The 24,293-nt window shown below is 52.7% G+C and overlaps 12 protein-coding genes across 12 annotated transcripts; 8 read left to right on the forward strand and 4 right to left on the reverse strand.

Moving 5' to 3' along the window:
- Positions 1 to 19: 19 nt before the first annotated feature.
- VTP21DRAFT_3945 (uncharacterized protein) lies at positions 20 to 1,266 on the reverse strand (the record flags this gene model as incomplete). The annotated part of the gene is made up of 1 exon (XM_069394301.1): positions 20 to 1,266. A coding segment is annotated over one exon (1,247 nt), but the record flags the coding sequence as incomplete, so codon positions are not given.
- Positions 1,267 to 1,735: 469 nt separating this feature from the next.
- Positions 1,736 to 2,390, forward strand: VTP21DRAFT_3946 (uncharacterized protein; the record flags this gene model as incomplete). Its single annotated transcript, XM_069394302.1, has 3 exons — positions 1,736 to 1,903; positions 1,989 to 2,191; positions 2,243 to 2,390. The coding sequence occupies 3 exons, from the start codon at positions 1,736 to 1,738 to the stop codon at positions 2,388 to 2,390; spliced, it is 519 nt and encodes a 172-aa protein (XP_069248825.1).
- Positions 2,391 to 2,554: 164 nt separating this feature from the next.
- Positions 2,555 to 3,238, forward strand: VTP21DRAFT_3947 (uncharacterized protein; the record flags this gene model as incomplete). The annotated part of the gene is made up of 1 exon (XM_069394303.1): positions 2,555 to 3,238. One exon carries the CDS (start codon positions 2,555 to 2,557, stop codon positions 3,236 to 3,238), a length of 684 nt encoding a protein of 227 aa, XP_069248826.1.
- Positions 3,239 to 3,651: 413 nt separating this feature from the next.
- VTP21DRAFT_3948 (uncharacterized protein) lies at positions 3,652 to 6,580 on the reverse strand (the record flags this gene model as incomplete). Its single annotated transcript, XM_069394304.1, has 3 exons — positions 3,652 to 3,829; positions 3,906 to 6,370; positions 6,446 to 6,580. The coding sequence occupies 3 exons, from the start codon at positions 6,578 to 6,580 to the stop codon at positions 3,652 to 3,654; spliced, it is 2,778 nt and encodes a 925-aa protein (XP_069248827.1).
- Positions 6,581 to 7,189: 609 nt separating this feature from the next.
- Positions 7,190 to 7,714, forward strand: VTP21DRAFT_3949 (uncharacterized protein; the record flags this gene model as incomplete). The annotated part of the gene is made up of 2 exons (XM_069394305.1): positions 7,190 to 7,279; positions 7,352 to 7,714. 2 exons carry the CDS (start codon positions 7,190 to 7,192, stop codon positions 7,712 to 7,714), a joined length of 453 nt encoding a protein of 150 aa, XP_069248828.1.
- Positions 7,715 to 8,624: 910 nt separating this feature from the next.
- VTP21DRAFT_3950 (uncharacterized protein) lies at positions 8,625 to 10,357 on the forward strand (the record flags this gene model as incomplete). The annotated part of the gene is made up of 10 exons (XM_069394307.1): positions 8,625 to 8,627; positions 8,693 to 8,954; positions 9,028 to 9,138; positions 9,200 to 9,290; positions 9,354 to 9,426; positions 9,498 to 9,588; positions 9,666 to 9,763; positions 9,831 to 9,956; positions 10,017 to 10,252; positions 10,351 to 10,357. The coding sequence occupies 10 exons, from the start codon at positions 8,625 to 8,627 to the stop codon at positions 10,355 to 10,357; spliced, it is 1,098 nt and encodes a 365-aa protein (XP_069248829.1).
- A 283-nt stretch (positions 10,358 to 10,640) lies between these two features.
- On the forward strand, positions 10,641 to 12,710 carry VTP21DRAFT_3951 (uncharacterized protein; the record flags this gene model as incomplete). Its single annotated transcript, XM_069394308.1, has 6 exons — positions 10,641 to 11,141; positions 11,217 to 11,390; positions 11,451 to 11,715; positions 11,775 to 12,266; positions 12,327 to 12,546; positions 12,617 to 12,710. 6 exons carry the CDS (start codon positions 10,641 to 10,643, stop codon positions 12,708 to 12,710), a joined length of 1,746 nt encoding a protein of 581 aa, XP_069248830.1.
- Positions 12,711 to 13,256: 546 nt separating this feature from the next.
- On the forward strand, positions 13,257 to 14,848 carry VTP21DRAFT_3952 (uncharacterized protein; the record flags this gene model as incomplete). Its single annotated transcript, XM_069394309.1, has 3 exons — positions 13,257 to 14,191; positions 14,255 to 14,508; positions 14,580 to 14,848. 3 exons carry the CDS (start codon positions 13,257 to 13,259, stop codon positions 14,846 to 14,848), a joined length of 1,458 nt encoding a protein of 485 aa, XP_069248831.1.
- Positions 14,849 to 16,072: 1,224 nt separating this feature from the next.
- On the forward strand, positions 16,073 to 16,963 carry VTP21DRAFT_3953 (uncharacterized protein; the record flags this gene model as incomplete). The annotated part of the gene is made up of 4 exons (XM_069394310.1): positions 16,073 to 16,120; positions 16,184 to 16,228; positions 16,298 to 16,387; positions 16,451 to 16,963. The coding sequence occupies 4 exons, from the start codon at positions 16,073 to 16,075 to the stop codon at positions 16,961 to 16,963; spliced, it is 696 nt and encodes a 231-aa protein (XP_069248832.1).
- A 580-nt stretch (positions 16,964 to 17,543) lies between these two features.
- Positions 17,544 to 18,668, forward strand: VTP21DRAFT_3954 (uncharacterized protein; the record flags this gene model as incomplete). The annotated part of the gene is made up of 1 exon (XM_069394311.1): positions 17,544 to 18,668. The coding sequence occupies one exon, from the start codon at positions 17,544 to 17,546 to the stop codon at positions 18,666 to 18,668; it is 1,125 nt and encodes a 374-aa protein (XP_069248833.1).
- A 525-nt stretch (positions 18,669 to 19,193) lies between these two features.
- VTP21DRAFT_3955 (uncharacterized protein) lies at positions 19,194 to 22,149 on the reverse strand (the record flags this gene model as incomplete). Its single annotated transcript, XM_069394312.1, has 4 exons — positions 19,194 to 20,491; positions 20,562 to 20,817; positions 20,879 to 21,574; positions 21,652 to 22,149. The coding sequence occupies 4 exons, from the start codon at positions 22,147 to 22,149 to the stop codon at positions 19,194 to 19,196; spliced, it is 2,748 nt and encodes a 915-aa protein (XP_069248834.1).
- Positions 22,150 to 22,936: 787 nt separating this feature from the next.
- Positions 22,937 to 23,908, reverse strand: VTP21DRAFT_3956 (uncharacterized protein; the record flags this gene model as incomplete). Its single annotated transcript, XM_069394313.1, has 4 exons — positions 22,937 to 23,211; positions 23,275 to 23,428; positions 23,561 to 23,785; positions 23,864 to 23,908. 4 exons carry the CDS (start codon positions 23,906 to 23,908, stop codon positions 22,937 to 22,939), a joined length of 699 nt encoding a protein of 232 aa, XP_069248835.1.
- Positions 23,909 to 24,293: the final 385 nt, after the last annotated feature.

Here is a 24,293-nt window from a genome sequence, read left to right on the forward strand (position 1 = left end):
AGCGAGCTGGCGCTTGAACTGAGTGGTTCCCTCGTCGAAACCTCCTCGACTGGATCGGAATTCATTCTCGTCTATAACAACGTCTGCGAATGGGTCATCACTGTTAAGATCGTCGAATTCCTGCTGACCATTCTCCGCGACCTGGCGTTTAAAATGAGTCGTTCCTTCGTCCCAGCCGTTGGTGCTGTGAGGGAATTTCTTCTCATCCACAACGATGTTAGCGAACGGATTAACGCTGTTCAGGTCGCTGAATCCGCTTAGAGCGCGCTTTGTAGGAGCATCCTTCTTAGCAGAGGTGCTCTCTGCTTGCGAGGACTGCTGCTGCGAGTCTTGTGCTTGCTGCTGTTGCTTTTGCTGTTGTTGTTGCTGCTGTTGCTGCTGTTGCTTTTGTTTCAAAGCCTCCTGAACCTGCTTCAAGCGCTGAATCGCTTTATTTCCCTTTTTTTTCGTCCCCTTAGCCTTCTTACCCTTTTTACCCTTTCCTCCCTTGTTTCCTTTACCACCTCCGGCTCCATTCTGCCCACCTTGCTGGCCGGTCTGATCAACTTGTCCATTTTGACCCTGTTGACCGGTCTTTTCCACCTGCCCATTCTGACCTTGTTGGCTCTTCTGCTGCTCAACCTGTCCATTCTGGCCCTGCTGGCCGGTCTTTTCCACCTGCCCATTCTGACCTTGTTGGCTCTTCTGCTGCTCAACCTGTCCGTTCTGACCTTGCTGCTCTACTCTACCGTTCTGCTCGACTTGAGTCCTCTCACCGTTCTGTTGCTCTTGTTGTCCATTACGTCCATTGACCTGAATACCATTATTTTCCTGACCATTGTTCCCTACTCCATTTCGCCCATTCTGATTATTATTGTTACGGCCTCTGTCATCATTGCGACCACGGTTGTTGCTGTTGCCCTGGCCACGATCCAGATCGACCTGGCAACGCTCGAGATTATTGAAGACGTCGTCGAGCTGCTTCTCAATATTGTCTTGCTGAGCCTTGAAGAGATCGAGGGCGCGGTTAACGTCGTTGGCGCGACCAGTGCCACCTAGGCGGCGGAATTCAGCGGCCTGGAGGTTGAACATGGCATCCATTTTCTCCCGCATCTGGTTCCGGAGCGCCTGAGCGCGGGAGCCACCGTTGGCAGCGTTATTGATGCCGCTAGGCGCTTGTGAAGAGCTGGACTCTACAACAAAGTCATCACCTTGCCCACGCCGGATCGGGCTGGCAAGTGCCGCCGACGCCACGACAAGTAGAGCTAGAAAACTTAAGGATTTCATGGCAGTATGCAGTTGAGAGAGGTGTGAAATGAAACGGCGACCAATGCAATGAGAGAATATATATGCAATTGAAGGAATGTACTATGCAAAGAAATGAAGAGCTGATATACAATGTTTCCCAAGAGAGTTCTGCTTGCCCAAATTCGATAATGAACTACTTCAAAGGGGGAGGAATGGGGGGGCGAGCGGCGTCGGCTTATTTTTATATATTCCCCTCATCTTTCCACCTGTTCACCCCGTTTCCCACTGAGTGACAACCTAATTTCATGTCGGATCCATGTTTGTATGGATCTTCCAGCTCGTTTGTGACCACTCGACCCCTATCCCGGCGGAGTGACTGCGATTGCAGAAAGTGCACGGTGGGGATGAGGAATAGTGGCCGAGGGCTCAGGAAAAAGATCCACTTGAGAGAGGAGAATGAAATGGGTCTGAGAAAAAGAGGGTTAAGCGCAGCAGCTCATTTTCTAGAATGAGCAGGCCTAACAGGGCCAAGGAAAGCAGAGGCCTCGCACAACCCACGCTGTTCTCCTTAGCTCACTACCCTTGCCTTGCCACCGGATTGGACGATCATCCTCTCGCGAGCGCATCAAAGGGGAGCCAAATGAGCTCATCCATTGAAATTGCGCCTTGCCACGAGGTTCTTTTCTTCTTTCTGCTCTCAAACCCGTCGCACTAGGAAGAGTGCCTTGCGCAGCCCAACCCAATCACTCGCCGAAATTCAGGAGATGGCCGTGATTATCGTTTGTGGGATCAGAACTCCCGATTACATAAAATCCGATTTTCTATGTACAGGAGCACCACGCTATCCCGTTTTGCGAATTGAGCGGAGGGCGATTCGTCATCCCCTGCTCCTCCATGGCACCTTGCTTGTGACCCATACCAGGCTACGACCCGCTGTGAACTTGGTTTTAGTCATTGAAGTAACGTTACATGGTTGCGCAGCCTCGTCTCCCTGAAACCCGAGTGTACTGTACAGGTCCATGGCTCGCACCGCTGCGCTCTCCCTCGCAACGCTTCTAGCCCTCGATTGCAAGGAGAAATCCGGCGTGTTGGCCCTTATCACTTGGGCCTTCCCCGGCTATCGAAGACTCTCGAATGGGCTCACGTCCATCCCGCTTCCCTAATTTGTCCGCCTGCAACACCGATATGTGGATGGTTCCACCGCGTTACTAACCACTTATTCTATTGGCACATGTGAAAGCTTCAGGGACAGGAAATTGCCCGAACCTGTTCATCTCCACTCGCCTTAATCTTCTCCTCCTAATAGGGAGCCTTCCCCCACTTCATAATGAAGGAAGCCGCCCTGTTCGCGCCACTTGAAGATGCACTCCTCTACAGCTACAAGCCGGAGGAAAAGGACATTGCCATCCCTGTTCGCGAGATTCTCGCGAAGCCAGCAGTAGCGCTAATCATTCGCCGTCCAGGATGCTGGCTCTGTCGGATCCAGGCTGTTGCGTTGAAAAGGCACCGCGAATTTCTCGAGAAGAAGCTGGGCATCCGATGTTTCGCTGTGGTACATGAGCAATTGGGTGCGGAGGAATTCAATAATGGCTTCTGGAATGGCGAGCTTTACTGGGACAAATCGCGAGCGTTCTACAAGTCGCTCGGGGAGGGCGAGATCCGCGTTGCCTCCTTGTGGAATCTCTTCACTCTACAGACCTATGCCAGCATGTTCAAGGCGCTCTCCAGCGGCATTTCCGGTAATTTGCTCGTTGGAAATGGCCTAATATATGGAGGTGCCGTTGTGATTCAAGACAAACATTTTCTCTTCGTGCACAAAGAGAAAGGTTTTGGCGATCTGGTTAAGATCTCTGAGGTTTTAAAAGCCTGCAAACAGATCGCGGGATCCAGTGCGAATAATGAGGTGATGAGCGAGCTCGATCAGCGTATTGCTGACGAGCTCCGAAAAGAGGGCCAGAATCCACCTGACGCGTTAGCTTGTAAACCTCCCGATCGTCCCTCCAAGCTGTAGATTCAACTTGCTTTTCCTTCGTTTTTTTTTTACTACCCTTAATAGTCTTTATGTATGTACAGTATCTGCTAATTCCTTGTTTTACTTTCGCGCTTTGTAGCAAATCCTTGCTCATCACTGGGATTAGAAGGAAGATTAACGAAGCTCTCACAGATTAATGAATAACCTATTCTTTAAACCTTTTACTAGCTCCTACAAAGAGCTGCTTCTAGAGAGGAAACGACCCATTTGGCTTTTTCAAGAAAGCCCTTGTTTTGACGTTGACTAACACCTTGACTCCTCGGCAAAATGCTTCAAATATAAATACAGTACATTTCCCGACATCAATAGAATACAAAATTACAAGGAACAATAGTGTGTACGATATTGGCAAAATAAATAAACAGCTGGTACCGGAAAATGGGGGTGGCTATCTAAGGGTTGGCATTCCGGAGAGCTTGCAGAGCAGTTGCCACGCTCACCGATTTGCGAATGCGATGGGCCAGTTGGCGTATTTCGGCGCGCTTCCTCTCCGCAGCCTTTCGCTCCGCAAGCTTCCTCTTTCTTTCCTTGGTAGGCCACAGCATGACGGTGCGCTCAAACGACCACCACCTATATGGAAAACAATATATCATGCCCACGGATCAACCTCTGAAATACAACTGGGACAAGCTCTCCACCCACTTACCTCAACATGGCCACTTTAACCGCATCCAAGACGAACATATACGCAAGGGAGATTGCCATGATGGTGATGCCCCACGCCCATCCGATGGGGGCGTTCCTTTCTGCCTCGCCGAACGCCCCGTAAATGGACATGAACATGGCAAAGACCTGAGTGGCCAGGATCACTACCGTGAAAATGATCGACGGTAAATTCGTCCAGATGAAGCCGGGGATACGCGTCGAGAAAATCAGGAAGTGGGGGCACGAGGATATGTGCAGGTACATGATCGTATTGAGCTCAAAGTCCGTGACATGGAAATAATCGCGTGCCGTGTAGAAAAAGGCGAAGGAGGCCGCGGAGAGGAACAGCGCAAGGACAAAGGACATGCACAAGAGCTGGCCGAGCCGCCATTTATCCGGACGATTGGATATCTGGGCGTTGTCCCAGGCAATCACGATGGTGGCCGCATCGTTCAGCACCGCGATCAAGATCAGCAGCAGCGGCGCCATCTCCCATTGCTCGATCAACGTGATCAAGAAGAAAAAGATGAGGAAGTGGATGGTGGAGGTGATACGGTAGAGAGAATAGGAGCGCATCCGCTGGAAGATGGCTCGCGAGGTTTTGATCCCATCCACGATGGTGGAGAGGCCGGGGGCAAGGAGCACAATATCCGAGGCAGAGCGGGCCGCGTCGGTGCACCCATGCACCGCAATGCCAACATTGGCCTTCTTCAGCGCCGGCGCATCGTTCACCCCATCCCCCGTCATGCCCACCAGCAACCCCTTTTTCTGCAACAGCTCCACCACGCGGTATTTATGCTCGGGGATCACCTGGGCAAACCCATCCGCACGCACACAGTGCTCCGTCACCTCCTCCTCTGATTTCTCGGGATCCACGAGATGGCCGGCATCCAGAATGACGCGCTGCATGCCGAGGCGATGGGCGACCTCTTTTGCAATGATGAGCTGATCCCCCGTGACCATTTTCACATTCACCCCCATCCCCTCGCACTCGGCAATCGTGTGGGCCGAATCGGGGCGGGGCGGGTCCAAGAGGGATATCATTCCAACGAGCTGGAAGGTCTCGACATCGCCCGGAAGCGTGCGGGCCACGCCTAGAGCGCGCAGGCCCCGCCGGGCAAGGGCATTCACCGCCCTTACCGCGTCATCGTCGCCGCCCACCAATTTAACAATGACTTGGGGCGCGCCCTTGGCCACCCTGAACAAGCTCTGGGACTCGAGGTTCAACACCTTGGCTTGCGTCATCTTCGTGACCGAGTTGAAGGGAAGAAAAGAGGTCACCTTGTACCCGGGCACCACGGTTTTACTCTCGCGATTCTTCAGGATCTCGAGCTTCTCCTCCGCTGCACGCCGCACCGCAACCTCAATGGGATCGTTGGCGCCCGGCTCGGCGGCGAGGTACGCATACAGCAGCAGGTCCTCCTCGGTGAACCCCTTGCTGAGGTAGGGCTTATCGAAGGTGAGCTCGTTGAGGGTCAGCGTGCCGGTCTTATCGGAGCAGAGCACCGATACCGAGGCCAGCTCCTCCACCGCGGTCAGCCGTTTCACGATGACCTGCTTGCGCGCCAGTTGCTTCGCCCCAAACGCCATGGTGACGGACATGACGGTGGGCAGCCCCACCGGGATGGCGGCGATGGTCAGCACGAGGATCTTCTTGATCGAGTCCAGCGGGTCGCGAGCCTGGGTGATGCCCAACAGGTAGCCGAGGAGGACGAGCACCATGATGACGGTGATGAGGATGAGGAAGTTTCCGATCCGGTTGATGATTTTTTGGAAGTGCCCTTCCTCCGTGGTGATCGAGATGAGGTTGGCGGCCCGGCCGATGAAGGTGTGGGCGCCGGTCTTGGTGACCACGGCCATCTGTTGGCCCTGCTTGACGACCGACGAGGAGTACACCGTGCTCCCCTTGTTCTTCGTGACGGGGAGTGATTCTCCCGTGAGGGCCGACTGGTCCACATGGAGGTCGCCCTCCGTCTCCTCCCCGTTCACCCCGATCCCAAGCAGCCGAGCGTCGGCGGGGATGATATCCCCCAGCCGCAAAACAATGATGTCGCCGGGCACCAGCTCCGCCGCATCCACTTCCGTCAGTTTTCCATCGCGCCAGACCCGAGTCTTGAGGGCCAGGTTCTGCTTCAACGCGTCGAGGGCGCTCTCTGCCTTGGCCTCCTCGGCAAACCCAATGGCGGCGTTGACGAACAGAAGGCCCACGATGATTCCGAAATCAATCCAGTCCCGGGTGACACCTGCCAGGATGCATGCGATCTCAATCAGGTAAGCGATCGCGCCCGTGAAGAAGCTGAGGAATTTGAGGATGGGGTTAGTCCGTTTCTCGACCAGCTCGTTGCGCCCGAAGTTGGCCAGCCGTTCCGCGGCCTCCTCCGACGTCAGCCCCTTGGAGGGGTCGGTGTGCAGCAACTTCTCGCGCTCCGGATCGATCTCGTCCTCGTGCTCGGTATGCTTGTGTTCCTAAAACCAGGATGGAGGTTAGTTTGACTTGAGGCTTCAGCCCAGGACCCAGGGCCGAGTCGGTATCGCTTCTACCTCGAACTCCACCCCGCTCTTCTCCTCCTGCTTCTTTTCAGACGCATCTCCATCCGCTGCCGGCGGCTTTTCCTCCGATGCTGGGGCTGTGTTTGGCATCTCATCCCCATTTTGCATCTTTTCAGTTTCCGTCATTGCGACTCAATCCAGCTTCTGATCAGCAGAGTTTCCGAAGGAATCCAAACCAATGACGACGAATTAAAGTCAAGTTGATATTTGAGAGACAAGACAGCTCCCACTTATAAAGAAATAGCTAAACAACGCAATAGGTAGGGGGGAGGGCCGGTGGGGACTTTCCTCGCGAATATGAAAACTCTCCGGCATTGATTACAGGGGGTGCCCATGCTCTTCAGAACAAGCGTGAAACTCGATTCATCTTGCGGAAGGAAAGATTTAATATAGAAGAGTTTTAACTCGCATTGCATCCTAAACAAAAGGAGATCCCCCATTCTTTAAGAATCCACGCGGCCGAGGGGGATACTATTTGTGCAGCATGTTAATAACGCGACCTGTTTTGGAGCTCAGCCAACACCCTGTGTAATTTTAATTAAAGAAACGAATGTAACGCAGCATTTGTGAAATTGCAGAGAGGATTCATCTTTGCCGGAATTTTTTTTTTGTTTGGCCGGCAGAGAGCTCTTGCTCACGCAAGAAAAGAAAACAAACAAGGAGGGGGAAAACAACAACATACACGCCGTGGGAGGCGAAAAGCTGCGGTGGGAGCCGCTCGGCGCTCCTGCTTTGATGAAACCAGAGCCTCTTTGGATTCTCGAAGAGGCCGACTTCCCCCGCGAGGCCTCAGGGCTTCCCGAGCAGCAGGCTCAAAGCGCGCCGGTTTGTTTGCACCAGTATGGAAACGCAGCCAAAGAGGAGCGAAATACGCCAAACCCAAGGCGACGGCCCTAGCCCTCATGTGCACAAACCTTCTTCCTTGGTCATTGGGCGAATGCACCTCGAGATTGGCTCCTGATCGAGCTTTTTACTTGCAAAGCTTGTAACCCCGTGGGCTCCATGACAGGAAACCATAAATCCTCATATATAAGCAGGCCTTGGCCGGATTCTCCGCTGCCTTTTCCCCCACTTCGGCTAAAAATCCTTCCCATTCTCCTGCATTTTCGCATTCCGAGCCTTCGATCTTCACCACGCCCTATGCCGCACGCCATTGCCCCGCCACCCATGCCCACCATGACAGGCTCCATGGAGAGCGAGCCGCCGCTATGCAAACGGTGCTGGAGTCGACATAGCCCAAATGAGCCCTGCTACTGGTAGTTTGAGGTTGAGAATGGACATTCCATTCGACCTTCTCACTCCTCCCAATGAGCGCGTTCAATCATGTATTTTGCTATCTACTAGTTGCACCCATTCCTCATGGCCTTATTACTACTGGAAAAACTCGTCTTCCTTGTATTTTGTTTATTCACATGTATATCTCTACTTTTAGCTTCATTGAGAGCCCTTTTGTTCAAAATTGCCCTTGTTCATGTGCAAGCTTCCATAAATCTATTTTTTGGGGGGAGGGAAATTGATACCGAACTTTGACACATCCAAGTCCTAGCTAAATGGGCAATTTACGAGTAATTTGTAAGAAACGCGACGTTGGAATTGGATCAGCCGGGCGCAATCGGAAATTGACACTGGGCACGTTTGGATGACACAAGAGCAGAGTAAGCCACGTCGCCTGTCCTTCCGAAAGCTTTTAAGTTTGACGGTATGAAGGGAGAAGAGGCGTTGGCCCCAATTTGAAAAGACGTATCGACATGTACGAGGGGATGGATCGCATCCCACTCTTGGCAAATCGGGGGCAATTTGCCAAGGGAGAGGATAGGCGCTGGGGGAGGGTGGGAGAACTTGGGGGCCGTACAAAAGTGATTCCGGAGAGGAATGATGTTATGCAGCACACGGGGAAGAGGTGGCACGATTTTGACTTATAATGATTGATTTGCTATAATGCCCTTCCAGGCTCATATAGTTGCATTCGTCTAGATATGCTAGAACAAAAAACGAAAGAGAGGAAATTAAAGCCACAACTGGCTAATGCGATCTGTTAGCAATATTCGAAGTAGTCTTTCAAAGCCACCTTCTCGATTAGGTTAGGTTAGAATATGGATGCGATTGAATTTACGGGAACTCGTTTACTGAATAAAACATTAGCCGATTTGTACGTTAACATTTCTACAGCATGGTAAATGTCTTGTGCCTACGGATGGCAAATCGATTCTTAGTAATCTATACGATAATGCCTCTTAGGGTATCCTCGAACGAATTAGCGAAATCGAAGCGGAAATCAATAGAACACAAAAAAATAAAGCTACAGAACACCATCTTGGACTGCTCAAAGCCAAACTTGCAAAGTATCGCGCCCAGCTACTCGAGCCCACATCAAAATCAAGCGGAAAGGGGGAAGGGTTTGCAGTAACTAAGAGCGGCAATGCAACGGTAGCACTCATCGGATTTCCGTCTGTGGGTAAATCGACCCTGTTGGGTAAAGTGACCAAGACGCATTCAGTGGGTAGGTTTGCTTGAATTTCCCGACGTCTACATTCATTGCAATAATCTCGGATGATTCCTTTTGCCTACATTAGCCGCCAGTTATGAGTTCACAACTCTCACTTGTATCCCTGGAAAGATCGAGTATAAGGGTGCTAGCATTCAGCTTCTCGATCTACCAGGTATTATTGAAGGCGCAGCTCAGGGTGAGTGGATATGCATTTTTGACAGGGAGCACAGATAGCTAAAGGGTTTCTATAATTGCAGGCAAGGGTCGTGGGAAACAAGTGGTGGCAGTGGCTCGTACTGCTGACTTAGTCCTAATGATGCTGGACGCGACCAAGAGTGAGCAGCAGAGGTATATACCGTTTCTTTGCGCTCTCGATCAGCCTCCTGACAATTTTTCTGCTCTATTCTGTAGATATCTATTAGAGCGCGAGTTAGAGGCTGTAGGCATTCGGTTAAATAAACAACGGCCTAATGTGTACTTCAAGGTCTTTACCCATCCATGTGTGCGCGCTATTTTTGCTAGGTTTTTTTTTAACCATTTCCCTTTGCTACATAGGTGAAGAAGGGAGGAGGCATAAGCTTCAACGCAACCGTGAAGCTGACCTATTTGACGGCTAGACTTGTACAAAATATTCTACATGATTATAGTAAGATCTCCTCGGTCTGTGTCCCTCTCTACCCCCTAATAACTCGTCTTTCGATGGATTGGTTTGAATCTGCGTAGAAATTTTCAATGCAGAGGTGCTGATACGCGAGGATATCACCGTCGACGAGTTCATTGACGTCGTATTATCCAACGTCAAATACATCAAATGCCTATATGTAGGTGTCCATAGCCTCAAGTTCTATTTTTTTTTTCCTCACCTGTATTGAGACATCCCGATCATAGTGCTTTAACAAAATCGATCAAATCACAGTCGAGGAGGTGGATCGTTTGGCACGACAGCCCAATACCGTCGTGGTCAGTTGCGAAAATGATCTCAACTTGGACTATTTAATCGAAAAGATATGGCAGGTGAGTCGATGATCCGCAGCTTGCGTGGTGAGCTAAAGCTAATCACCTCTCTCCACTCAGAAATTGGACCTTATCCGGATCTACACCAAGAAGCGCGGAGAATTCCCGGATTTCAACGAGGGCATTATCATTCGCAATGGAAGCTCGGTGGCCGACGTGTGCCGCTACATTCACCGATCGCTTGTGGACGACATGCGGTACGCATACTGCTGGGGCTCCTCTTGTAAGCACGTTTGTCAAAAGGTCGGGAAGGATCATGTCCTGGAAGACGAGGATGTGCTCCAAATAGTAAAAAAGTAAGCAACATGGTGTTTCTCATTTTTCCTATTGGATTTTTCCTAATGATTTGCTTTTTTTTTTCTTTTTCTCTCCCCTCCCCCACCCCCTGAAATAGGATCTAATTCCCTTGTCACAACCAAATCTCAAATAAAATTCTCAATTTCATAAAAGGGTTCTGGTGACCTGAGCTGTCCACAGTCCACAGGTTCTTGGTTAAACGAATCAGAGCTGTGTGCAAAATGCCAAATTGGATCTTTATATCTGAATATCGATTGTTTACTTTCTATCCTGAATTATAAGGAATGTAATGATTGTTTAGTGTTTTCAAACTTTCCATCCGTCACCATTCACTTGTTCTCCTTTTGTCTTCTACACTTGCACCGCCTTCTTCATTCCACCTAATATATGGATTCTGGTCATCCAAGCATGACATCGGATCAGCAGCAGCCAACTAGAAAGCGTTCCCTGATTAGACGCCGCACATTATCCCGCGATGATCGCCCAGCCCCCAATCTCCTCTCCGCCTCTGAAATCGATGCGGGCCAGCAGGCCGAATCTCCCACCGATTACATAATCCAAATGGCTATCCACCGCAACAGTAGCGACAGCTCTTCTGCTGAAATTCAATTGCAGCAGGCTACTTCATCTCCCCGCACAACACGAAGACGGCCGTCCAATGTGGAGGAGGATGTGTGTTTTCCCCTGCTTCCTGATATCAAAACTACCTCAAAGAATGGGATTGACCACGATGCACTGGGGGCGTATTTGAGAGGCGAATTAATACCCGCCTCGCGCTCTGGCAATGACCCATCAGATACAACGGTGGAGCCAGAAGGAGACACTTTAAATGAAAAGGACCCGCTGAAGGGCGATCTATCCAAGCCGATCGTACCTGAAAGAAGAAAGGTAGCCATGCCTATTCCCCCCTTCCCTCTCCCGTTATCTGATCCCTTCTTAATTGATTGTTTTCGTGTGCTATAGCAACTTGAATCGGAACGCTTTAGTTTCTATTCCCCCGCCACGGGTGTTATATATGCGGAAACTTTCAACGAACTCACTCATGAGGGAAAATCCATCATTGACATGTTGTCCACCAGCGGATGGTGGATCGACATCTTGTCGCCCACCGATGCTGAGATGCGAGCTTTTAGTCGGGTGAGGGACCTTGTCGAAAGGGATCGAATTAGGATATAGGACTGACCATCTATCCTTTAGATATTTCGTATTCATCCGTTAACTACAGAGGACATCCAAACGGAAGAGGCACGGGAAAAGTGCGAAGCTTTTCCAAATTATATGTTCGTGTGCATTCGCACCTTTGATCAAGACCACTACTCTCCAGGCTATCTAGACCCGATTAGCATGTACAGCGTCGTGATGCCGGATGGGATTCTCACCGTCCATCATAGGCCGATTCCCCACGCAGAGAATGTTCGAGCCCGTATTGAGCAGCTTCAAAACCATATCACCATTACTCCAGGTACTGTCATCGCCAACCATCTTTTTAAGCTTGATGCTGACCCCATGCCCACTGCATAGAGTGGATTAACTATGCCATTATTGATGATATCACCGATTCGTTCGCCCCCCTCATTCAACACATCGAGTTGGAGGTGGATTCCATCGATGAGCTTGTGCTGATTCTCAAGGAATCCGAGCAAAGCGACATGCTTCGACGCATCGGGCACTGCCGAAAGAAGGTCATGGGTCTGCTGAAGCTCCTCAATCCCAAGGTGGACGTGGTGCGTGGGCTGATCAAAAGATGCGAGGACTTTGACAAGGAAGTGTCTAGCAGCTCAACCACCATCGCAAGCGGAACGCGTGCCACCATGGGCTCGGGGCCCATCACATCGACAGGCCTGGCCAGCTCTGGAATTCCTGGTCCCTATGGGCCCATACCATCCGCGGCCGTCCCACCTCTGCCCGGAAACAATGGTTCCACTGCTTACGGGGTGTATCCGACCCAGAGCTTGTCGCTAGGAGGAAATATCCTCCACAACGATGTGAACCTATTCTTGGGAGATATCCAAGGTACCGTCCTAACCTTGTATTGTGTGATCTCTTTATACTGAGCCGCCCTTTTCTTGGTAGATCACTTGATAACCATGCTCCAAAACTTGAACCACTTTGAGCAAATTCTCGCCCGCTCGCATTACAATTACCTCGCTCAGATCAGCATCGAGCTGACCCAAGTGAGCAATCGGACGAACGATGTCGTTGGGCGCCTGACGGTATTTGCCACCGTGCTTGTGCCGCTTAACGTGATCACTGGTTTGTGGGGGATGAACGTCCCTGTTCCAGGAATGGATAGGTAGTTCGAATTCACTTTGACTTGAATGTTCACCCACCGCTAACGCTTGCACTTGTCCTTTCTTCAATAGCAAGGGTTTGGTGTGGTTTTTCTGGATTGTCGGATTCTTGTGTATTTTCGTGCTTGTCGCGGTGGCGTTTGCAAAGCGGGCCGGTCTTTGTTAGAGAGCCGTTTTCCTCTCCCGCTCTGGTATTGTTTCATTTTCTTGTATTTGTGCAATTTATTTCCTTCTTTCTCTCCAAGAAACACCTTTATCATTCTCGACGCTATTTTATTTTTGGCTATTTATTCTCCTTCCTTTCTGCCAGCCCTGCCACTTTTTTTTCTCTCGTTCGGTACCTTTAACTACGTATCCCCCCCCTAATCCAAATTCTAATACCTATTTTTAATGCTTCATTCAACTGAAGGGTATATATATACTTTTTCTTTTATTCCAAAAATATAGACCCATTTTATAACCCAGAGTGGTTGTCGACCTGAGCCCCATAGGCTACTCAGTCATTCTATGAGGGCCATCGACCAACACGAGCTTAGCGATGGAAGTCGCACGGCTTTGAACAGAAAGGTGGCGTAGTCAATTCATTTGTATCATTCTCAAATGGATGCGATTTCCTGGACTTGTATTCCATCTATCTGGTTAGCTTTCTCTCCCTAAACATACCGGAATCCTCTGATCATCGATAGGAGTTTGAAAGGAGAGATAGAGAACCATGACTACACGGCCCGATCCACCCTACCGGACCATCACCGATCAATCCCTACCTACGCATGTGTCGCCAAGTACCACAGCCGCTAGACAGAAGCGAGTAAAACGGTCTGCCAGCTCTGGGGCGCACACGGACACCGAATTAGAAGGCCCAGCTCCAAGAGTAACCCCGGTGGCCACAACTGTGCTTGCCAATCCAACGCTAGGGGCACCGCGCCAAAAGCCCACCCAACCATTGCGCACCACCAAAACCTCGCAAAAGCTGGTCATTTTCCCTGAAGATGATCGTGTCATTCCGCCCCCCGTAGAGGAGCCCACCATATTCGACCAGGCTCCCACCTATGTTGACACGCAGCGCACTGAGGCCGAGCGCATGCCAAAAGACATGCGTGCGGATGCCAACATTCCCCGCGCGACCGCCTACTACACCGCCGGGAGTTGCGATTTGCAAGCCCTCGCCGCCTACCTCAAAAACATACACGGCGTACGGCCACGTAAGTACGACGAATGCCTGTACGCCCCCTACCATTTCCCCCTGCTACCTGGGACGGCGGACGCTCGCTTGAAGAGTTCGCCCCCGCTGCGCTCGCCGGGGGGGAATGTGATTCACGACAAACAGCTGGAGACGATCGAGAACATCAACCTGATGACCGATGGAAATCGCATGTCCAGCTCTCCCTCGTCCGCCGATAAGACGGCGGAGCCTCATCTCATCGACGATTTCGAATCCAAGCGCCGCTCTACAGAGGTGGTGCCGTTTGCGGGGGGGGAATGCTTTTTCTTCGACTACGGCGTCACCGTTTTCTGGAACTTCTCGGAGCGTGAGGAGATGCTTATTCTGGCGGACATAGCCCGTTTCCAAAACAATCGGCTGTCGCAGGATGTGCGCGAAGAGTTCCACTTCCAGTATCAACCGGACGCGCTCGATCAGAAGCCACGGTGAGTAGAGTCTCTCTTGGCAGTGCCCGCCCCTTGTGCTAACCTCTACTAACGGGTATGCAGCATTTACAACGACATGATCACGATCAAGAGTGGCAACCATCTCCTCAAGCTAACGATCTCCCACGCCATTGCGCAGAGTACCGTGCTGGCCTACTACGAGGATGAAATGGACTCCACCATTGATGCCACCAAATCCATTCCACAGCGGCTGGCCCTCAGTGGCCACCTGGACATGAGCCGCACCCAAGTGACCAAGCTGAACGGACAGCTGTTCAAGCTGCGAATGCACGTGAACCTGGTATCGAACGTGCTGGGTAGGCTATCATCATTGAATATCGGTGTTTGCGCACCGCTCTGATTTCTGTACTCTTGCTCCACCCAATAGACACCCCCGAGATATTCTGGAGCGAGCCCTCGCTTCAACCGCTCTACAATGTGATCAAGCTCTATCTCGAGATTCCGCAGCGGGCCAAAATCCTCAACGATCGCTGCGCGGTGCTTAGCGATCTGCTCGAGGTTCTGCGAGAGCACATGAACAGCGCGCACATGCATTACCAGACGTGGATTATCATCTGGCTGATTGTGATTGCGGTCTTGGTTGCATGCGGCGAAATTTTTGTCAAGGCGCTGAATCAGGCAGCGGGTTTAGAGTGAACTTGGTCCCCTTCCCCTCCCCCCTCCCTTCTCCCCTCACCTCCATGAGCCACGGCGCTCCATTAGACATGCATTGTTATTTTCCCTCTCCAAGTGACTTCATGGATATGTGGGAAGGAGAATACGTGTGTATTTTAGCAGACTCTACCTTTTTTTTTTGTATATTGTTTTTTTTTATCATAATTCTTCCCGGGTTCCATGTAAGTTTTCTTTGCTCTCGCCTTTAAAGCCCAAGTAAACCCAACGTGTGAAATATGGCCAGATCTACTCGAGCCATTTTCGGTTAACTTTTAGTGGACATCCATGCCCCTTTCATCTGGCGTTTTCTCACCCAATATAAAAGCAGGTTGATTGGATTTTTATTTTACTCTTTCACTCTGCCACTTTGGCTTTTTGAGTGATCCAGCTTTCCTGATAACATCCTCACCTACGCGAGGCGACGGTGCAGGTTGTAACTATTTGCGCAAACAAAGTCCCGCTGCCCCTAACACGAAGCGCCTAAAATAGGGCCAGCCAGAGAGATTGGTAATAAAGTGATGGAGGCACAAGGGCTCTATGGTGGAAAACAGGCTATTTCTCTAAGAGGCCGATCGCGATCTTCACGATTCACGATTGGGCGGCCCAGCCAATCAAGCAGAATACACTTGGAGTAAGGCACAGCCATCAGGGAGGGGCATAGCATTTCATAGAAGCCGGCTGATTGCTCAAGCTGAGTCATGAAGTTGCCGAACTCTGGAAGTTTGGCCCCACGTGTCCCTGCGAAAGGGAGGGGATCATCTGGGTGGAAAAGAGCAATGCGAGGTGGGAAGGGATAATCGTTTTGCAGCTAGAGCCATAATTGGGTCGCCGTGAAATGGAATGGGGAACATGTCGAGTTGGAAGAATCCGGCGGATCGAGCAAGACTTGTAGTTTTCTACCGATTTGGGAGTCTGAAATGAGCCTGATGTTCCGGATAGCTATTGTGGCTTTTTGTGCTTGCGTTGGAGACTCTTCGCATCCCCCAAAATGGGGGATCGGACGCACGAGGAATGAAGTCACATTCGGGATTTTCTTGTGCTCTCGAGCAAGCCGTTAAAACGGATCCTGGAACTTCCCCTCCTCTTTCTCCTTGGTTGACTATTCCGCATTGCCCTTCAGTCATTGACGCTAGAATCGAGAATCGCGCATGGTGCGATCTACACGGCTTTTGATCACATAATATTTATTCCCCAATCTCTTCATCCATGGGCAAGTTAATGACAACGCGCTATAATGATATCTTGAGCCTCAAGGTAGCGCCGCCCCTCGCCCATTTGCCTTGCGTCTCCTTGCCCATGACTAAATTCTGCTTTTAGATGAGAGCGCTGTTTGATGAGGCGGACGAGGATTCGGGAAATGAAGTAGGACGGCCGATTCTGCCAAGTGCGTTGGGGACTGGACTGATCCAAGGCTCTTTTCTATCCTATTAGCAGAGCAGAGCGTTCACATTCGACCAGTTTGTGCAGGCGATCGATGTCAACGACAAGGAGATCCGTAGGCTTTTCTGCTTGTTTTACAAGGTAGAACGATTTTCTTGCCCTCTGCCTTTCTTCTGATCGCTCAGCCTCTTGACGCCTCTACAGAAAGTAAGATTGCAGCATTTCATCAACAATCCGTGCCAGCATTTCCACCTCCACCACCGACATTATCGTCGCCATCACCGCCAGAACACCCCCACCCCGATCTACACGCCCTATGGCGCCAGTTTGGGACTCAACAGCAATGGCCGTCGTTCCCGTCTCTCGCGTCGCTCCCCCGCCCTCATCGGCACGACCGCGGGCGAATCCCTTATTGCCGGGGACCATTCCGACCACGACCTCCCCCACCGGCCGATCTTGCGTCGCCTGGCCACCATGCTGCCCATTGACACCGTGGAGGGCGACGTGGAGGCGTTTTTCGATGGCTCGGAGCGCTTTTTGCCACCGCAGGAGGACGCGGCGGCCCCGGTGTTTGTCGACGAGGCCTTGAGCGAGCGCAGCGTTGGCGGGGACAGCCGGAGAGAGGAGCCGGCGCAAGCCCCGGCGCGCCCCGGCCGACTCCCTGCGACTCCCCCGCCGGGTGTCATCTCGCCCCCGCTCTCGCAATCGATAGATTGAGCCTGCTTGCAGGCCCGCGGCCAGCCCGAGCCGGCACTGCCACCGCCTCGGCTGGAGACGGCCTGTCTACTTGTATGTATCATTGCACGAGTGCAGTTAGTTTGTAACAGTATCTTTATAAGAGGTCGACTGTATATACTCGCCTTGATGGATATGTGTGTGTTCCTCTTCCTCTTCCCTTGTACCTCGCTGTCTTCTGAAATGAAGTCTGCTACCCCTCCTCCCCCCCCCCTATGCCCTTGCTCGGCATAATTGCAAAAGGAGCAGGCGATTTTCGCGGCGCGGACTCCGCGCCGAGCGCGGATTGGCCGGCGTCCTTCATTAGCCTCAAGCTCCGCAAGTAAATCTATCTTGGTGATCAGGAGCTTAATTTAAGGTTTGGTGTGGACGCCGTATTTCTACCAGAGCCAGCACCGGTTGGGGGGAGGCGCGTGCTCACTTTTCCCTCTCTCCATCCGCTCGTTGATGCATCTTGGCCCGCGAAGGATGCCAGGTTCCCCTCTCTAATCCCCTCCAAGCTTCTCTCCACACCACACCCGCCCCCCTCTAATCGCTTCCTCCCATTCACTATCCAACCATAATGCGGATTCTGTCCCTTGTATACCCATGTGCATTGATTCTCCTCCCCCTTCTCTTCGCCTTGGCCGTCGATTCCGCCTCGTATGATGGCAGCGCAATCGGCTCGCCCGCGATCGCACGCCCTCTGCGATGGGCACGGCGGAGCATCGGTGGAGATGAGAAGGCGAAGCCCTCGAAGACGAGTCCGGCCCAGGTGGCCCAGCCGCTGACCCCGACCGAGCGAGAAAAGGCGCCAAAGTCAACCCCGACCAAGGCTGAAGACGCCATCCCGGCTGAGACGCGGCCCAGCAAACAGGTCGTGCCAAGCGAACAGGCAGAGTCTCCGGCTTCGGCGGATCGCAGCGCCACCAAGCGCAAAGACCCGGAACCAACGGCTAGCGACGAGCCGGTCCCGAGTCCGCGCATCATGGACATTCCCGGGAACAAGACGTCTAGATCGGGCGAAGAGATCAAGGACTCCCAGATGCCCTCCTCCAACCTCACCATTCTCATGGCCACCACGCACAGCCCCGATCAAGGGAACTCGACCCTCCCCACCAAAAAGCCGGGCAAGAACATCCAGCTGAATATCTATGACGGCGGGGAGACCCCCCCGTCCGAGGGCGCGTGCTCCCAGTCCTCCCCGTATGACCCCACCTCCTCCGCCTCGGGAATCTGCGGCGTTGCGTCCAGGTTCGCCGAGCCCACAGGCACCAACCCCTCCGGCGAATCCGATAAGTCGATCAACAAGCCCACCAGCAAGACCGACGGCTCGGCCTCGCCCCCGACACGCTCCCATACCACGCCGACCCCCACTACCACAACCACCACCACAACTTCCCCCGCGGCGGCGGCGGAGGAAGAGGCGCATCCTCGCAAGGAGGAAAAGCACAGCGCCTCTCCTCTGACCGCTCACCCCACGGAGCCCGCCACCCCCTTCTGCAAGGTATACGACTGTGTGGGGCCCATGGAGACCGTGCTGCTGGTGCCCACCGCTCCCGTCCCCACCCTGCCGATTTCCCCGCCCAAGTTCGTGCTGCGCCCCGGCGAAGGCATTGCCGCCTCCGTCTCCTCGCCCAATCTCGCCATCCCCCGCACTCTGCTTCTCGCCCTGTCGCTCCTCCTCGTGAACCTCCCCCACCTCTGACCCCCGTGGGCAGCCGTGTTTTTTTTATTTCTGTCTGTTGCCGACTGTAGAAACTTAGTATTTAATATATGTAAATGGTATACCCCCCTCACCGCCGATCACCCCTCCATCCTCGGGCCTCGCTGCTTGAGCTCAAAAGGATATAGGATTTATTCTTTTACAAAAAAAACTTCGGAAGTAAATAAAACATAAAAAAAATAGAATCATAAAATAGTAGTATCAAGAAAAGAAAAACAATTTTTATATCGAGAGGGAACAAGTGAGAAGAGGAGGAGGAGACAAATAAAAATAGAGTGGATCCCAAGAAGCGAGGGAGCATTTCCTAAGGTCTAAAAAGGGTTCGGTGATGGCGTGCGTGTCCGTGTGGAAGAGTCAAGAAGAGGGGGAGGCAAGAAGAATAAGAATAATAAAAATAAGCATAGGAATAACATAAAACAGGAGGAGAAAAGGGATGCAAGAAAGAGGGCGAAGAGAGGAGCCAAGAAGATTAAAGAGGTGGAAGGCTATCTCCCCCCCCCCCCCAGCTCACGACACAAAGAGATTCACCACGGTCGACCCGCAAGCTTCAAACGCCATCTGCACGTCGTCGTCGGACCGAATGGTCACCAGGTCCCCGTCCTCGTCGACGTACTTGATGCGGAGGGGGGGGATCGACACCTCGCCCGCCTCCTCCCCGCCGCCCTTCCCGGCCACCAGCCGCATCTTGCGCTCCACCTTGTCGGCCAGCTCGCGATACCCGATGCCGGTGGACGCCATGATCACGTACACATCCTCGCCGTAGTTGACCTTGATGCGGATGGAGGGGCCGTTGGAGACGGGCGACGGAAGGGGCGACTCTGCGTCGGAGGAGGGGATCTGCGGGAGAGGAGGCACCTCCTCCACCGAGCCCGCCATATGGTTTGGCGTCGGCTTGCGGACGTGGAGCGGCTGGTGCGGATTGCTCTGAGAGCGAAGCCGCGTTCGCGCAAATTCGCCCCGGGGCATCCGCGGCTGCGCGGGAGGCGCCTGCCCGTTCCCGGCCCCGTTGTAGTACAGCCCCAGCCCCACGTTGGCGCCCGTGCGTGCCGTGGTCATGTCCGACTGAGAGCGCATCAGCGGGGGCTGCGGGAAGTCGAGCTCCTCCTCGTCGCCCGCGCGGGAATGGGGGTCCTGCTCCGCCATCATAAACTTGGCAAAGGTGTCGGCGGTCAGGGGGGAGGACGAGGCGGAGTGGGCGTCCCGCAGGGAGCCTCGGTTGCGGGGATGGGGCGGGTGGGTGGAGTCATGGGGGGAATACACCAGGGTGCTCGAGCTGCTGTACTCGGTGGGAAGGGTGGAGCCGGAGTAGACGCTCGACATGGTAGCCGCGGTGGAGGCCGAGAAGGATCTAGGCAGCGGGGGGACGTGGGGGTTGGCGCCCGGCTGGGCGTACTGCCGGGCCATATGGGGGAGAGGGGGCGTCTGGCTGCCCCAGTAGGCAAAGCTGGAGCTATCCTCGGTCCGCGCGCGCGGCCGAGCACCGGTGGCCTGTGTTTTGCGGGCATATTGGACCGAGGTGCTCCTGGGCTTCGCTACCTCGCCGTCGCCCCCCTCCTCGGACTCGAACTCATCGTCGTACACGGAGCTAGGGTAGTCCTCGGTGGTGGGCGACCGCAAATCCATGCTCTGCATCGCAGAGGATAGGCCCGACCGCCTTGCGGACTGGGCGCCTCCGTTCTGCTGGATCTCGCTTACCAGCTTGTTGAGCAGCGGCTCCCACTGCTGGAGCACCTCCTCGTTTCGGCACTTGAGAACAAACGACTCCATCTCCACGTCGGACCAGAACACCTTCAAGGTATAGACCCCTAGAGGGAAAGAGCGATGGGTTAGAAACCTTCCCCGCTTCCAAAGCCAGCGCATGCAAAAGCAAAATACCATTCCGCGCCGTATTCATGATGATGTTGATATTGGCGATTGGAACCTTGAGCTTCAGCACTAGACTCCCCCTCCGCTTCTTCATCAGGGTAATCGAGTTGGTCTTTGTGTTTTTTCGGTTTTTATCCCCCACGTATTTGAAGAACAGGAGGGCGCGCTCGAAGAGATACACCTTCATTTCCCGCTCCATGTCATTGCTTGACATGATAAACGTCTCCACCAGCACCAGCTCCCCAAGGTTGTCCAGCGTGAGGCCCTAGAAACGAACGTTAGTGACCGGGTGGAAATCGCCCTTAAAGATTCCCACTCGTGCTTACCTTCCAATCATCCACCCGGGTCTTGAGCTCCTCGACCATCAGCGCATTCTCTTGCTTGCGTTTGGTCTCGTTCACCTTGTCCACCACGCGCTTTATTGCGTTGAGCCCGTCCGTCTGCTCCTGGAAATACGGATGTGACTTGTCCGTGTATTTGTTTAGCTCCGCCATGAGGAGGGAGTATTTGCACACGCGCTGGACCGGCTTGATAAGGAGAGAGGGGAGCTCGTAGGTCGGCTCCACGAGCTCCGACAGCTTCATAAGGTTGGGGGTCTCCTGCACGGCCAGGTCAAGTGCCGAGGAGTAGTTTGTACAGTAGGGCTCGTAGACGCTGAATGCATCCTCCATGCGGACAAAAAGCTCGCCGAACCGCTGCTCCGCCGGCGGTTTGTCCGCATTGGCCTCCAATGCCATGAGAAAGCGTCGCTGAAAGTCCACGAGCGCGTTGAGGTTGGCAAAGAGGTGGTGGATCGTGTCGGCAGAGACGACTTGCTGGGCTTGCAGCTGGTTCATATAATTTTGTAGGATCTCGAGGTCCTGCACATACTTGAGTTCGGTTGTGCGCAGCTCATTGACAACCTTGGCCCGCGAGTCCAGCGGGAGCTGCTCGCCGTCATCGGTTGCCTCCTTGTTTTTTGGCTCCTGCAAGACCCCCTTCTCCTCCAGCCTGTCGAGCACAATGTTTATTGTCCGGACAACCTAGGTTAAAATGGATGGGCCGGCATTAGTGGGAATGGAATGGAACCATCCATTGCACAGGGCATCGGAATGCTCACCTTGACGAACCCGTTAGTGTTGTTTTGGAATACATCCGTGATGCTAAACAGACTATCCTCGGCCAACTTGAGTTGGTCGCGACACGCTAATAGAAAATGGTATACACTAGCTTTACACTGATTAGCATTGCTAAGGTTCTCCGAGTTGACGCGCAACGGTTTTTCAGGATCTAAGGCGTTAAAGAGGGCGCATAGAGAATATCCCTTGCGACATATCTGCCACAAAATATGGAGCGGATCGTCTTCAAAAAGGGGCGGTGGCAATTCGGTAGAGCCACCCGGGGTGAGCGGAGGCGGAGGGTCGTCAGATATATTGAGGAATTCGTCAAAGCCCGGCACTCGCTTCAGGCGGTCAAGCACCGACCGACAGAGATGGTAAAGTGATGCTGCGGGAGAGGCAGGCTTGTTGGTGATGGATGCAGATGGCATGGGCTGTTCAATGGCAATTCCTGACGCGGGTGACGTATTTGTATGCGTGCTACGTCTTACCGTGGCCATTATAAGGGAAGGCTGATTGGATAGGATCGATCGTCAATAAACCTGGCTGATCGATGGTAATGTGATGGAGGGGGCCGCGGATGCAAGTAGATGAATGTTAAATACAAACTTTTTCAATGATCGATTTCGACACAAATCTACAGTGGAGATTGGATAACTTGGAGGCGGAGAGTGCTGTTGAGAAATTCCAGGTTAATCAATGTGCCGGATGGTTCCTGTTTCGGCAGGAGATGATGTTCGATGACTACCAACGAGGAATGCAATTACAGAACAATGGAGTTTGGATGCGAAGATGGAAAGAGAAGTAGAAAAGGGCGGTGGCGGCGGGGGGGGAGGGGGATTGAGGATGGACAGCCTGTATCCAGGGGATGGTGTTCCAATCTGAAGAGGAAATCCCGAAAGATGCGATATAATTCAAACCCACCAGTGGGGAGAGAGCAGGACCTGTCAGATGATGGGCAATGGCCGCATTAGTTGGATGGGATTCGAGAACAGGAGAGCAGCGCTGAGCACTCACCAGACTTAGGCACACGCGCACGCTGAGATGGCTAGAATTTAAATTAGTACTCGCTCGCAGAGAGAGATCTTAGTTGAGGGATTCGAACATGAAGAAAAACTGTGACGAACATAAAAAAAAAAGAAAAAAGGGGTAACCAAAACTCAATCAATCGTCAATTGAGCGTGAGCGAGGTTGGGTCGGCCGTCGAACGACAGAAATTACGGACCAAGACTGATTCCAGCGCCTCGGTTGATTATTTAAGATAAAATGGCGGTCAGAAAACTACCACTACAGCCTTTGCTCGATGGTCACCTGCGCGGTTCCGGCCGCCCTCCCCGTCCCCTTGCCCACAAGCGTCTTAGACCACTGGGCGCAATCCCTGGAATTTCGGATGCTGGAAACTTCCCGTAGAACCGGCTCTGCTGGCCGCTCCAGCACAACACACGGTCGCCCGGGGCTGGGCCGACCAGTGTTGGGCGCACTGGCGCCGTCCATAGAGGTCCCCCCCACATGGCTTCCCGAGAAGCCATATGTCGATGTCCCTCGAAACCATACAGGCTGCACTCAATATGAGCACATATTGATCACGAGGTATTTGTGCAAATTGCAATGGATATGAGAGCCACCGGGTTCATGCTCATGCAAATCCAGCGTCGCATGAATCGGGAGGAGGTGGCTGGAGTCCAAGTCAGCAACTGGCCCAGCTAGCTGGGAAGGAGATCTCCCGGTTGCGGGTGGGCCGCTCTCCTCGGGATGCCTCAGAATCGCGAGGGGCACATTCTATGGTGTTGCTGTCAGATGCACATTTTCATCACAGTGCGACCGAATTGCATCATTTCCCCCTAGCACCCCTTCCACCTAGAATCTGACCAACTAGGCCCCTATATATGACTTACCCATCCAGCCGCCTACATGCCTTTGCTGCTCGCTTCTACAAAAGCCGGTGGCCCGTTTGGCGCCAAACCCAAGCACTGGCTTTCTGGTGCTTTCACTGCAGCAGCGTTTATGTCCGAAAATTGGCAGCGTGTAAGGAGGCTCCCGAGTTTTGGCCGTAAATGCGTGCAACAATTGTAATGGAATATCACTTGGATAAGTGCCAAACGAGGTCTCCAATGACGTCCCCTCGTGGTGGTCCGGCTACGACAACGAACCAGACCGAACTATAAAACCTCTATGCAAGCTGTAACCTGAAGGTTTCACGACGAGTAAATATACGGTACGCGGTGAACCCCAGATTGCGAAGATTGGATTGCGATTCATGGCATTAAAGCAGCCACCTAACTTCGAGGGGCTCCAGTCCTTTCAGTCAGGGCTATATTCCGGCCTCTATCCTCAAAGCTATGTTGAGTGTGCTTCCAGGCCCATATGTGAACTGGAGGAGGGGCACCCTTTTCCAATCTCGCTAGATGGTCTCATTGCTAACACATTTTCTCCGGGTTTCACCCGATCAATATACTTCTTAATCGATCCAATCAAAATGGGGGGCAAGGTTGAGCGAATTATGACTGGATTGAAATGTTTCTGAAATCTGCCATTGGAATTCACCTCATATGGTGGGAAGTCTTAGGACGATTCGTCAGTAAAACGGTAAGAAAGGGTAGGTTAGGTAGGTTCTCGGTTTTTGATTTTTCAAAAATACTCTAGA

Source organism: Calcarisporiella thermophila (assembly GCF_041956535.1).
Source record: "Calcarisporiella thermophila strain CBS 279.70 unplaced genomic scaffold VTP21scaffold_19, whole genome shotgun sequence".
In the NCBI taxonomy this organism is placed as follows: domain Eukaryota; kingdom Fungi; phylum Calcarisporiellomycota; class Calcarisporiellomycetes; order Calcarisporiellales; family Calcarisporiellaceae; genus Calcarisporiella; species Calcarisporiella thermophila.